Source organism: Lithobates pipiens, unplaced genomic scaffold (genome assembly GCF_037356315.1).
Source record: "Lithobates pipiens isolate NorthernLeopardFrog02 unplaced genomic scaffold, aLitPip1_a1.2 Scaffold_18, whole genome shotgun sequence".
Lineage (NCBI taxonomy): Eukaryota > Metazoa > Chordata > Amphibia > Anura > Ranidae > Lithobates > Lithobates pipiens.
In genome coordinates this window covers 543,713,089-543,727,941 of record NW_027507758.1, presented here as the reverse complement: position 1 = coordinate 543,727,941, position 14,853 = coordinate 543,713,089, and the positions used below count along the sequence as shown (strand labels likewise).

General features: G+C 38.8%; 1 protein-coding gene across 1 annotated transcript in view; it reads left to right on the top strand.

Annotated features, from left to right (window-relative positions):
- APOB (apolipoprotein B) overlaps positions 1-14,853 on the top strand; it is a 52,609-nt gene that overhangs the window by 11,285 nt on the left and 26,471 nt on the right. Inside the window, exons 5-16 of the mRNA XM_077488851.1 lie at positions 644-788; positions 1,091-1,240; positions 2,266-2,390; positions 4,352-4,434; positions 4,743-4,959; positions 7,791-8,018; positions 8,864-8,981; positions 9,113-9,256; positions 9,367-9,575; positions 11,679-11,925; positions 13,267-13,443; positions 14,638-14,829. Of these exons, the coding sequence (XP_077344977.1) occupies positions 644-788; positions 1,091-1,240; positions 2,266-2,390; positions 4,352-4,434; positions 4,743-4,959; positions 7,791-8,018; positions 8,864-8,981; positions 9,113-9,256; positions 9,367-9,575; positions 11,679-11,925; positions 13,267-13,443; positions 14,638-14,829 (2,035 nt within the window). The remainder of the gene's footprint in view (positions 1-643; positions 789-1,090; positions 1,241-2,265; positions 2,391-4,351; positions 4,435-4,742; positions 4,960-7,790; positions 8,019-8,863; positions 8,982-9,112; positions 9,257-9,366; positions 9,576-11,678; positions 11,926-13,266; positions 13,444-14,637; positions 14,830-14,853) is intronic.

Genomic DNA, 14,853 nt, shown 5'->3' with positions numbered 1-14,853 from the left:
AGGAAATCTCCCAAAATTAGGGCAATTTACCCCTTAGACAGGTGTCCCTATTGGACAATTTTGCCTTACCTCTTGTTCTGGGGACAACTCAAGACTTTTGGACAATTAAGACAACCGGAGTGGTGAATCTCCCCAATGGGCACACAGACAGCAATAAAAACTTAAAAAGAGAGTCTATTAAGACGTTTCATGCTGTATGTCTATGTAGCCTAGTTAATATTATCATTGATTTGTCCCCAAAATAGTAAGAGATGGGAAGTCCTGCAATGGGGACACTAAAGCTGGCAATCCTTTGAAGAGATTTCCTTCTGCTTCCTGTTTTGGTTATTAGACAGGAAGTGAAGGGAAATCTTCCCAGTGGGACACATATGGAAAAAACAAACCTGGCAGGGGCTGTATTTATTTAAGTACGCTATCCAAAATGAAAAAAGTTTTGCCTTCAGCTCGACCTTAAAGTAATTTGTGACTTTCACATTTTTTTTTCTTATCCTGGATACTGTATTAATATAGCAATCTGTAGAACAGCCACTAGAGGGCGTTTTTAGTAGATAAGTGCAATTACTTTCTCTATTAACACCTATTGAGATAATATATCAGCCACTCATGGTGATGCATTTTATTGACTTAATGTTACTGCTTATAGGTATGAAGTGAGTTTCAGTATTGTGGATGGGAAGCAGGTCATCTTATATCCACAAAATGATGAGCCTGTTAATGTATTAAACATAAAGAGAGGAATTATCTCATCACTCCTTGTTCCAGATGAGACACAGGAGACTGGTACCGTGGTAAGACTTCTTGCTCTTTACTACATTGATTGATGTGTTGGTGGTAAAATGCCCATAATAAACCTTTGGATAAGGCCCACTAAAGTCTTAAAGCAGCCTGGCATGGGTGCCATATTATTTGTAGAATTAAAGTGATGACTACTAGCAATACTGAGAATCACTGCATTGTCAGCATAGATCAATGATTCTCAGTATTGCTGGTAGCACTTTTATACGTCAGCCCTTCACCGATTATAATTGTATAATCTTCATGGAGCTCAGTATTTTTTATACTTGTTTGTCTTTGTTTTTTGTGTTTTCAGGATACTGTGTATGGTAAATGCACCAGTGAGGTCAGTGTGTCTGGGAAGAAAGGAGACACAGATGTAAAAGTGACCAGGAATCTGAGGACATGTGACCAGTTCACACCATTCAGAGACTACGTCAGCCCCATCGCTCTCTTCAAAGGACTGGTAAGTTGTGTCACTTTTCCTGCTGAAACGGCTGACTTCAAACCATGGAAGGCCCTTCAAGCACCACCAGGCTTGACTGGAAAATACACTAAAACCGGGTTGAAGAATTATCAGCCAGTGTCCTTTCAGATGCAGTCACTGTCTGGCAGTTCCATGGTATTCCAGCAGCCGTAGGTGCTGTAGTTGCCTGCATACAATAGACGTTAGTGGAAGTTCCTCGGTCCACGCTGTTTGGGTGGATGGGGTAATCAATTGCTTTTCTCCCAATCAGCCCATGTGCTGAACATGAGGAAATTGAACCATAATTGGCTACCCTTAGTTGGGACAAATCTGATTATTTTTTGATTATCAGTGACATCTAAAATTAAAAAGAACTGGCCAAGAGCCATACATATAGTAAGTAATGTCCTAGGCGTATTCGATTTTATTAAACTATTCAGTATCTAAATCTTAGGCTGTTGTTATAAGGCATCCTTACCTCTCAGGGGTAGCTGTGTGTGCTGTTGTTTTGTTGTATTCTTTGCCTGTCAAAGCAAAAAAGTTCTGTCTGAGGTCAAGACATGTAATTGACACCTAAGCCACTTGAGGGGGATTAAACTGGGTTTGGTTTCCTTTTATGCAATGACTATAGTACATTTGTTATATGACCGTTTTTTGAGTGTTTAAAGAGCACTAAAAGAGTGGAGAGTCGAAATGACTATAAAAATGATAATTTGCAACTAATTCCCTGTGTCAACCTGGCAGCACGGTGTTGTACCATGATAGCCATTGACACCCTGAATCTAAACATCTACAGGTGTCAGGCTAACAACTGTCTTTATTAGCCTGCAGCTACCAATTTAATTTAACCTTTTATTTTCCAGCAGTTATTTTATTGCTGGTTTGGATCTGGCTTTGTGGCCATAGCAGTTGTTCTTAACAGTGCCAGTTTCATATATTTTTTACCTGATTGCTTGCTGTGGGTTATGGAAACTTGTATTTTTTATAAGAGCCTACATAATTGGTTTAACAATTTCTCTTCCCAGAATGCTCCATTGTCCACCCTGCTCAGTAGCAGCCAGTCATGCCAGTACAGCATGGACCCCAGACGAAAGTGCATTTCAGACGCATCCTGTGTGGAGACTCACCTGTTCCTTCCATTTTCTCACAAGTTAGTGTTATACAAAATATTTTACGTCTGCTTGCATTAATATTTAAATGAACATGGACATGGATTGTCCAAGCATGGATGCAGTTGGATGGACTAGGGTGAGATTTGGTTGGTGGGATCAGGGTTTAGTGGAACCGGGGAAAGGCTTATAGGTTCATAGCTGGCAAGGTTGAATAAAGATGCTAGTCCATCCAGTTCAACCTGTGTAGGTGTATGTGTCTGAATGTTGATAATCATTTTCCATATCCCTGTATGTTGTGTTCGCTAAGATGCAAATCCAAGAGTCTATTAAAACTATCAATACTTCTCGCTAACACCACCAACTGTGGAAGAGAATGCCACATCCTTATTGCCCTGATAGTGAAAACCCCCTACGCATCTTGGGGTTAAACCGCTTCTCTTCCAGGCTTAAAAGTATACTCCAGTCACAACTAACAACTGAATGTTTAAAATCGCACAGGGAGCACAGCCTACTTGCTTAATGCTTCCTTTTTTCACATGGGAATTGCTCTAGTCCGCCAGAACACACAGTCCATTGTAGGTAGCAGGCCCAGACTGGGACAAAAAATAGGCCCGACATTTTAGACCCTGGTAGCTCCACCACTGGTGTCAGAAGTTTTTTTTTTTTATAATTTTTTTATTGTTTTTTACCATTTTATTTTTTTCGTTTATTTTTTACAGTTTATTTTTTATTTTTTTTAAGAGCCCCATCGGGGGGCTTTGGTGAGATATCAGGGGTTTGATCAGATCCCTGACATCTCACCTTTTAGACAGAGAAAGGTGACTGAGGACAATCTCCATCTCTGAAGCCGCAGCTGCAAAGAATGAATAAACAGGAATAGCTCTGTCTGTTTATTCATAAACTTAGTAAGCACTGTTTACTATGCCTCAGTTATGAATTGACAAAGCCAATGATTGGTAGAGATTACTGACTGTCCATTCAGACAAGGAAGGGGCCAATAAATTACATATTTACCAGCCCCTTTCTGCTCTCCATCCTGACAGACTCCCAGGGAGGACGGGGGGCCAGGGGGAGAGGACAGGGGCAGCAAAAAGAAGATGGATTGGAGAGGCGGTGGGGCGACATATAAAGGAAGCGGTCCATCCATTTCTCTCCTGCTGCCACTGAATGCCTGCAGGAGAGAGAGGAGGAGAAGCAGTCATTCAGAAGCGGCAGGAGAGGAATGGATGGATCAGTTCCTCTATATGCCGTCCCTCCTATCCAGGGCAAAGGCCCGGTGTGCCTTATGGCCAGTCTGGGCCTGGTTGGTAGCATGGTAATGCTTGAGTGTGGTGAGGAATAGGAGTTCCCAAAGATGCCTACTGCTCCTGTCACTAACTAAAATACTTGTACAAAAAAATATTGTTATTTAGAAGTTTCCCACAGTGACCAATCAGATTCTTTACTTCTTTGGAAGTTTTAAGGGGACTGGTGTTACATAAAGCAAAAAAAAAAAAGCATGAGGTTACTGAAGTTACAAAGCACAGGCTTTAGAATGTGTACTCCCAGTTAAGCCATAGCAGAATCAATTCTGGCTGCATTAAGTAATAGAGAATGAAGATGTAGGTCAGGGGGTGGTAAAGTAGTGGTTGGCGGGTGTGCAGGAGGTAATCCTGCCCCCTCCTGGACGTCTGCTTGTTTTTTTTTTTATCCCAAGGGGGATATTTTAGGGAAAAATTACACTGCAACCATGAGCCAAGTGTGTGCCTTGTGGTTTGCGGTGTGCTTCTATTGAACGCAATAGGAGAGTTCGACAGGCAGTACCGCCTGAGTCAGTTTGAGTGAAAATTGCCGCTGCCCTGTCATGTGTACAGCACCGTCAGGCTGTATCGGGGACCAGGTATGTATAACTGCTTTTTACAGCCACCATACCTGAACCAGCTTTTAACCCTTGTAATGTAGGAGGAGCACATTCTTTTCCCTGGACATAGGCTTCAACACTTCTCTTTATGTATTACAGAAAACAATATGGCATGATGGCTAAAGTGACACAAACATTAAAACTGGAAGACGTGTCAAAAACCAACAACAGAGAATTTTCAGGTGAGAATCGTCATTTTACACCCATTTTGTGAGGTATGTTAGGCGGTACAGCCTGCAGTATCCACCGAATGGATGGTGTGTTTGTCATATTCGCCTATCCCTTTAGCCCTCTGATATCCTCATCCTCTGGGTATCAGGTCAAAGATGTTGACCAATCTGTCTAGAATTCAAGCTTTTAGCTCTGCATCTGCGTAAATGGGGTTTTACGCCTTCATGACCGAAACGCTGCAAAGCAAACATTCAAAACATAACTGATTCTATTTGGTTTTGAATAAAAGTAATAACTACTGTATGTGTTGTGCTTTCAGACTCAGCATACATCAAAGGCTTAGCCCTGGAGGCTTCACACTACCAGTCCAGTAATGAAGATGCAGTTATAGATAACCTCATGGTGCTGCAGAAAATGTCTACTAGTGAGCAGAACCAGCAGAGAGCAAACCACTTCCACAAACTAGTGACTGCGCTAAGATCCCTCAATAATGAAACTCTGGGCCCACTCGTACCAAGACTTATGGAGCTGTCAAGGTATGTTCTGCATAGTAATAAACTGGCTGGATATTCTGGTGACCCTTTTCTTCAGAGTGGATTTTCAACTAAAATGTAAATTCTTTATTAACATGTGACTTCTCTATTATTGTAAAGTCCAACGTTTCCACTCCTTGATTGCCACCTGCTGGTGAAATCTATTATCACCTCATGACCACACCAAGGTAATAGGGTCGATTTAATAAAAGGCAATAGGTTGTTCATTTTGCAAGGGACTTTGTCCCAGAGCCGAGTAAATGCTGTACAGTTTCACATTGTAAAGAATCCGTAATCATGTTCAAACAAAATAAAAAACAGCATTTTTGCTTGCACGTGATTGGATAATGGAAGTCAGCAGACCTTTAGCTCATTCAGTAAGCTCTGGGGAAAATCCCTTTGCAAAATGAAAAATCTATTTGACTTTAGTAAATCAACCCCAATGACTCTGTTAGGATTTGAAAAGTTACTAAGAACAATAAGCAAACGTAGGATAGAGGTCAGCCATTGGTTACAAGGTGAAGACTGCAGAGATTTCTTCCAAGAAAATAGCAGTTTTCATTTCAAACTGAAACTTTCCATTCATTGAATTTACCATGGCCTAGAGCTGCACGATTCTGGGCAAGAAAAGAATCAAAATTTTTTTGCTTAGAATAAAAAGATCATGATTCTGTCACGATTCTCGTGATATAAAATCTTTCACATTATACAAAAAAAGGGGCAAACTGGTTAGTTTTTTTTTTTTCCTTTTAATTCACAAGTAATTTTTTCCAAAAAAAAATTGCATTTGAAAGATCGCTGCACAAATACAGTTTTACATAAAATATTGCAACAACCACCATTTTATTTTCTAGGGTGTCTACTAAAATATAATATATATATATATATATATATATATATATATATATATATATATATATATATATATATATATATATAGTTTAACCACTTAAACACTAAACCTTTTTCTGCCATTTGTTGGTTTCAAGTTTAAATCTTTTTCATTGCTAAAAAATTAGTTAGAACCCTCAAACATTATATATATATATATATATATATATATATATATATATATATATATATATTGTTTGAGGGTTCTAACAAATTTTTGGGCAAAAAAAAAGATAATGTTTGAGGGTTCTAACTAATTTTTGGGCAAAAAAAAAGATTTTAACTTGAAACCAACAAATGGCAGAAAAAGGTTTAGTGTTTAAGTGGTTAAACTTTTTTTCACTTATACACAAAGTCTATTCCATTGACAAATTGTTACAATGTTTATACTGAAGTTCAACTGATAAAGGATGTTTTGAGTTTTTCTTTTCATTTCTTTTGAAGGTTGTGGCTTCAGAAGAGCAGAGAGATTTTTTTGTATATAAAGAATTGTGAAACACTTAGTCAAGATTGCAGTAACGATTCTTGATGATTAATTGTGCAGCTCTACCATGGTCTAAGTTGCAATGGCCCTATACATGCTAATACAATTATAATACAATGCCATTTATTGCTATGCCCTTAGCTACATCACTAACCTTGTCTGAATATATAACCCAAACAGTCCTTTCCTCTCCTCCTAAGACCTCTTACTCTCTAGCTCCCAGGTCTCCTTCTCCCATGCTTATCTACAGGACTTCTCCAGAGCCTCTCTCTTCCTCTGGAACTCTCTACCCCAATATGTCCAGCTACTTCCTACTCTGTCCACTTTTAGGCCTCTTTCACATTTGTGCGACCCGAAAGCCACGCACTTTTTTGCAGCGACTTTGCTGTGATTTTGACACAACTTGAAGCAATGCCTGTGTCTATGGGCCTCAAGTTGCATCAAAGTTGGACCAAAGTAGTGCAGGGACTACTTTGAAGTCACAGATATGAATGGTGCTCATTGGAAATCATGGGGTGTGACTTGTCATTTGACTTTGAAATCGCAAGGCGCAGGGCAAGTAACACTAGTGTGAAAGGGGCCTTAGGCAATTTCTGAATAATCATCCTTTCAGGTTATCCCACAATTGAACTTTTAATTCTCCCATCTGATCATCCCTCACTGTTATTAACTTGTATACCACTTATCCCTCCATATTAGATTGTAAGCTCTCAGGTGCGGACCACATTTAACCCTTGAATTGTATTGTAACTGTACTGTCTCCCTTTAGATTGCAAAGTGCTGCACAAACTGCTGGCACTATATAACTCTTGTAAAATAATAATAATAATAATAATCATATAAATAGCTGTTAACAGAATAAACGTATTACAAGCAGCATTACAACTTCAAGTAGCATCAATCGATGTAGCTGTGCAACTCCAATTACCATAGAGTGCTCAGAACTTAAAACGTAATTCAATGGGGTTAACGTAGAGCAAAGGTTTTGTTCTAACTGGTATTTAAAATAAAATGCTATTTAGTGTACAAGCTGCTGTAGCAATGGTTGCTTTATACAGTATTTTTCAGCCATCGGTCTTATAGAATAAAGCCTGATAATGATGTAAACCACAACAGTGGGCGTGTCCTAGCACATTTGGCTGCAATGAGTGGAAATCTGATAAATGGAAATCTGTGGGTTAATGCACTTTGCATATTTATTGAAGAAGCAGGGATATCAGTACCACATAATGCCACTAGGTGTCAGTATTGTAGTATTTCTCTATGAAAATGTTTTATTGGAGTCTAGAAAAGTAAAAAGATAATATTAATAATAAAAAATAACTATATACATAGCTATATATATATAGATATCTATATATACATCTATATTTTTATTTATTTATAGCTATATATATGAACAGTTTTAAAGTATTTATTTATTAAATTGTTTATTATATATTCGTATTTCCCATTCCAGCCCCGTCACACTGCAAGCTCTGACCCAATGTGGTACTCCAGAATGTTTCGGAGGTCTACTGCAGGTGCTGCGGACAGGGCAGATGTCTCCAGTACTGACTGATACTGTTACCTATGCGCTTGGCCTCTTGCCATCACCGTGCACTAAGCGCGTGCGTGAACTTCTGAACATGGCACAGTACCAGCAAAGCAGAGCCTCCTTCTATGCCCTGAGCCACACAGTAAACAAGTAAGTTCATTACATGCAACAAGAAAAAAAAAGTATAAAATGTATACAGCTTCCAATCTGAATGCATATAAAGTCTGTAAGTAAAGTGTATATAGACAGCTTGGTGTAGTTTTCTGGTGCATTGTGTCCCTGCTACGAATCTATATAGTGCTCCCAAGTGGAATATATTTAACAATGTGAGTTGGCATGTAAAATATATATAATGTATATTGAAGCGACTTGATGCAAATTTGAAGAAACGTTGTTTTGGGCAGTTATGCAGAGATAACAGCATACATGAACATGCCATGCACTGTCTGGGTAATCTTCCTATAGATCCAAATCACATCAATATAGATTAGGATTTGTCTTGGAGGTGACTTCCATTAAAGTCCATGGGCACAAGTAAGATAAAAGTCAACTATCCAGTAGTGTAGGAACCTTTTGTACTGAAGTTGAAACGGTGGAGGAAGTACTGAGGTCGGAGCCACTTCATTAGTGCTAATTAAGACAGCTCTCATTGAATAACATTGCATATCATATGTCATGCGACTTGGGGTCTCACAAGTCAGATCTTAAGTTGCGCTAACTTACTAAACTAGCTGTTTTCAAATGAAAAAGTCTCATGACGAATTGCAAGACTCAGGGATGTTTAGCTTAAATACAGCTGGAGTGCTGTGGGTACCAATCCCATGTGCTGTGTATAAAGTGCCCAAGTAGAGTGCAATAGAGTTTAAAGACTAAGTAGAACATGTATAGAGTCCCCTGATGGAGCATAAATCTAACTCACAACAAGACTGCATATAGAGCTTTATAATGATTTATAAACTGCATTTGTGTAATCTTTTGCACTTTTATGTTTTCAGCTTCTACAAAGACACATTCACCATTACTTCTGAGATTAGGGATGTGGCTGACTTCATGTCATCTCTGATTGGGAACGAGTGCAATGGAGACCAAGATAAGACCTTTCTGACCCTCAAGGTACACTACACTTTGAGTTGTATTTAATGGAATCTGACAAAAAACTATTTGGACTCATCCTTTTCTTTATACAATCTCTGTCTTCCTCAGTATTGTCTCATGTCTGCATGTCTGTTGCTCTTCTTCCTCAGGCTGTTGGCATTATGGGAAGCGTCTTAGAAGAAGCCAATCCACAAATCAAGTCCTCTGTTCTGAAATGTGTTAGTCAGGCTCCATCCCCTGATGTCCAGAAGGCAGCTATTCAAGCGCTACGGAAAATGACAGTCACAGATGAAGTAAGTTAACTTAACGACAGATAGGAAAGTTCATGACTGGTCTACACATTTGGCCATAGTTATTGTTTCCTTCACTGTTTAATCTTTAATCCTTTTTCTTTTTTGTCTAGGTTCGGAATTCACTTGTCCAAGTTTTCCAGGACAATAACTCTCCTGTCCAAAAGAGACTGGCTGCTTATCTCACTGTGATGAAGAACCCTTCACAATCTGACCTCCGCAAAGTTCTTCGAGTGCTCAGCAAGGATGAAAGTGAAGTGAAGAACTTTGTTGCCTCACACATTGTTAACATTCTAAATTCTGAAGCTCCAGAAACCCAAGAGTAAGTATGATCATTGCAAGTTGCAAGTTGAACGTGTATATCTTGGTCAAGTTCACATGGAAAACGTTGCTCTAATAATGTTGAGTTAATTTGGAGATTCCAAACTGAACACGTATTATACTTTGTTCAAGCTCACACTGAAAGTATAGTAAATCAAATTAAATGTTGCTAAGAATACTTTCATTATGGGCTGAGTGCATCTATGCAGCTAAATAATCTCAGTAACAATCAGTTACAGTATAATGCTTTCTATTTTTACTTGTGCTTCATGTCCTGGGGACACCCTGTCTTGCCCTAACAAACATCAGTAGGAAGTGAGGCTAAAATATCCTCAATAGGGAAGGAGACAGCAATACAAGCTTGTCAGAAATGGACATGGGGGTAATGAATACAAATATAGCTCAATCTCAGAGTCAAGATGTAAACCACGTTAATGTCTACAAAGGCTTTGGCTAGCAGTTCATGGACATGAAGAGACCTCTAGGGGGGCGAGACCATGAAGAATTCAATTCATCATAAAATGGCAAACAGGGTAGCACAGTGGCTTCATAGTTAGAGCTGTTGCTTGGTGGGAGTGGGGTTCTTAGTTTTAATCTCGACCAGGACACCATATGAATTTTCTCATGGGTTTCCCCCAGTTTCCTTCCACGCTCCAAAGACATGTTGGTAGGTTAATTGACTCCTATTAATATTGGCTTATGTACATTTGTTATCACATTCTACATTCCACTCCCAAGCTAAGCAATCAGGGCTGAGGGTTCAGTGTTGAGGAAATATCTACCGTGTAAAAAAAATTGCCAAGGTTTGCAGAGTCTGATACGACTGAATGGATATAAACATAGATAAGTTGTCAAAAGAACGATCCAACGTTTTTCAGGATTCTAATGGACCGCCTTCATCAGGGCCTAAAATTTCTGGAAAAAGTTTGGATTTGATCTGTCACCCCTGTTTTTTCCTGTACCTCTAGTAATAAAAACTTGACATGGGTTTAAACATTTCTCTAACTCATTTCAAAAGTAGAAAGAAATGCTTTGACCCTAAAACTTTGTCCACAGGAATGTGCCCTATTTAGACTTCGTATTACTGCATAACTGCCAATAACTGGGCATAATTCAAGCCAATTCAGCCAGTTCCCCTAATGCAATGTAACAACAAAGCATGTAAAGTAGGCTAAGTAATTATTTAATTGTTTGTAGATAAGTAACACATACTTATTCACTTAATATCATAATTTATGGCACTACAGCCCCTAAAGGGTGTTCTCTGTAGCTTTTGGAAAAACATATATTTTTTTAAAAGATGGTTGCTGACCCCAAATCAGAAGGACCATGATTGCTCTTTTCTATGGGTTAATGCCAAAGACCTTTCTGGCATTGGTGGCCCTGTAACAGCTATACCACCATTGGTATAGCTCTCAGGGTCATTTGACCATGCAAGGTGTGCAATTGCCTGGATGTACGGGGCAACAGAGGAGTCTTAGCCCTTGTACACGCGGTCGGACATTCCGATGGACAATGTCCGATAGGACCGTGTTGTCAGATAATCCGACAGTGTGTGGGCTCCATCGGTCTGTTTCTGTCGGAGTATCCGACGGACCAAGTTTTCTAGCTGGGCTATAAAATTTTCCGACAACATGATCTGATCGGACTTTGTCCGATTGTGTGTAGAGAATTCCGATCGGACAAAGTGCCACGCATGCTCAGTTCAAATTCCTAAACCAAAGCTATTGGCTACTAGCCTGAACGTAGTCCCGTCCTAACGAAATAACATCATCACGTTAAGTACGATCGGATTTTCTGACAACTTTGTCCAACTGTGTGTATGCAACAGTTTCGGACAAAATCCCTCGGACAAAATCCGACGGATTTGGTTGTCGGAATGTCCGACCATGTGTACAAGGGCTTAGAGGGATGGAAATGCATTAGCTAAGGTTATGGAGCCTGATCATTTAACATTTGCCTTTTTCACAATACATATCAGTATAATACATTTCAAAAATCTATTGAAATAAGTCTATTTCTGCTATGGCTACTGTATACTAATTGCAATTTTACTGACAACTATCACTGTATGTAAATGATAATGTTGCGTATCACTTTACAGGCTTAAAACGCAACTGGAAGAGTCCATGAAATCAAACGGAGCACCACCCATTGTCACTGATTTTGCAAAATCCTCACGCAACTACCAATACTCCAAGAATCTAGTTATTCCTGGAATGGCTGACAGTGAAAATGTAGCTGCTAAGGTAGAAGGAAACATAATCTATGATTCTACCGGTTACATGCCTCGTGAAGTCATGCTGAAGGAGACGCTGAAAGTATTTGGACAGTCTCTGGACATGTTTGAGGTGCTTGCTTTTTTAATTAATATACCCTCCTTCCTTGTTTCTGTTATTGCCTTTGTGACAATCTTGAGCTACATGAAAAAATTCAGTCCAATCTGATTATATACAGTGCCACATCCCATAAATTGAATATGAAAAGGATAATAGCAAAAACTAAGGGATTTCTAAGTTTCTAAGCTACATGAAAAAATGTGATTGCACTAAACAATCTATTAAATACTGTAACTAACAGTGACCAAAATATGTTAATCTGATTTAAGGTGAAATATGATTGGTTGTTATATATCATTTGAAAGTCTGTATGTCATTATTTACTTTTAGCATCCTAAAAGTGCTTTTTTTCCTAAAAATAAAAATAAAAAAATATATAATTTGCATCTATTTTGAGGCATTTTAAATGCATTTTCAGTAGTCTTTTATCACAGGGAAGAAAGATGCAGCCCTATGCAGTACAACACATATACTATGCAACTATACTGCATTTTATATGTATTTTACATCCCTGTGCAAAACCATACTTAAGCTGCAGCAAACCATACTTTTGAAATTGCTCACATAATGGGAAAAATGCAAAAATATAAGGCATTTGTCTTTGAGCACTTTATACAAAGTGCTAGCTTTCCAGCTGTATTTTTCTACTTCTGAACCACAGACCTGGAACAAGCATAGGTTAGTCTCAGAGAAAAGGAAGTTGCAAGCCAGTGACTGATAACATTAAAAAATAATTATCATTATGAAAGCTGGGGATTTTGCATTTTCAGAATGGGGGAGTAGCAATGGCAGCCTACATTACCTACATGGGTGGAAACTGTACTAGATACCAATAGCCCATAACTCTATATGTGCTTTGTGAGCAGTTCATGGGTGAAGAAGTGGAAAATATCCCTTAAAGTAAGCCTGTAGTGCAGGACGCCATTGCTAACCTCTGTATAAAAATGATAGCTTTCTGGCTTTCTCTGACTGTAATACTTTGAGTCACTGACCTGGAAAAAGTGTGCAGCAGGGTTGGTCCAAGTAAAAACTAATTTCTAGCAATACACTGGAACTATTGACTCAGCATGAGAGCCAAACCGCTAGTATTTTCAGAAGGAAACGTTTACAAAGACATTTCAGGTACAGGTTTCCTATAGAGATAAAAGTTCCAGGGGGTTTAACCGTATATATAAAGAAAATCACACTATTTTTCCACTGTATGTTTAAGAATAAGGAATAATCTACTTGATGCTGTGTGCGTCAGTCATTCTAGCCTTTTATGTATACTATGTACATATACGGAGTATTAGAACACTATGATATATTCTTGAAACAATGTTTATTCAATCCTTCATTTTTTTCCCAACATAGATTGGCATTGAAGGCAAGGGTTTTGAACCAACTCTGGATGCTCTCTTTGGAAAAGGAGGCTTTTTCCCTGACTGCGCTACAAAAGCTCTGTACTGGGCAGATGGCAAAGTCCCTGACAAAGTCAGCGAAGTTCTCTACAAGTGGTTTGGTGTCTCCAGACAGGACAGACAATCTGAGGTATAATCACAGTTTGTGTTCATCATTTATTGCATTGGTTGGTTATTTGCATATTTTTTACTCCTTGTAGAGCAAATATAATATATAAATTAATGCTTTAAATCATGTCCATAATGTTTTAAGGTTAGAGTAAACTGAATGTAAATGCATTCATACATACAGTACATCCTGTAAAAGGTTTTAGCATCCATTTGCATGATACCAATAGTTCCCAGCTGCCCTTACTTTGGAGGGACTGTCCATTTTCGGAAAGCAAATCCCTTTGTCCCTCTTCAAAGGGGCCTTCAAAAAACAAAGAAGCTAATCTTGTTAGTATGCAGCCCACATTACATATGTGAGTTAATATTTAGGCCATAGTTTTTCTCAAACTTGAGATCTAAAAAGGTCATTTTCATAGTAGTTGGTAAGGTTGAATATATACACCAGTCCATCCAGTTCTATCTTTGTGGGTGTGTGTGTATTATATCCTTACCACTTTCCATAGCCCTATATATTGTGTAAGATGCCCATCTAAGACTTTTTTAAATTAGCAACATTACCCGCTGAAACCACAGATTGTGGAAGGGAATTTCACATCCTTACCACTCTAAGCCCTTGTACACACGGTTGGACATTCCGACCACAAAATCCGTCGTATTTTTTCCAAAGGATTTTGTCCGAAACTGGTGTTGCATACACACGGTCGAACAAAGTTGTTGGAAAATCCGAACGTTCAGAAGGTGATGACGTTCGTTCGTTATGACGGGACTACGTTCAGGCTAGTAGCCAATAGCTTTTGTCTCGTAATTTGATCTGAGCATGTGTGGCACTTTGTCCGACAAAGTCCGATCGGATCATGTTGTCGGAAAATTCTATATCCAGCTCTCAAATTTTGTTGGTTGGACATTCCGACGGAAAAAGTCAGATGGAGCCCACACACACGGTCGGATTATCCGACAACACGGTCCGATCGGACATTTTCCGTTGGAATTTCCGACTACGTGTACAAGGGATAACAGTTAAAAACCCTTACACAGTTTAAGGTTGAACCACTTCTCATCTAACTTTTCGGCATGGCCACTTGTCTTCCTGAGTGACCTGAGACTGAATAGTTTCCTTCCAATGCTGGAGTCACCATTAAGAAATTTGTATACCTGTATATTGTTCGGCCATCATGATTTTTAATTGATCATATTCTGGTTGATTCTATTCTAGGATCTTAAAAAGGTTATCCTCTTTAATGCTGAGAAGCTGATCAAAAAAATCAAAGCAAACAATGCACCAGAAGCCAACGCTTATTTGGAAATTCTTGGTAAAGAACTGGGCTACATTAAACTGAGTGATTTCAAGATCCTGGGAGATATGCTGCTGAAGAACTTCCACTCCATTCATTATCTCCTAATAAAGGTATTTTGGATTTGTATTCTTTGT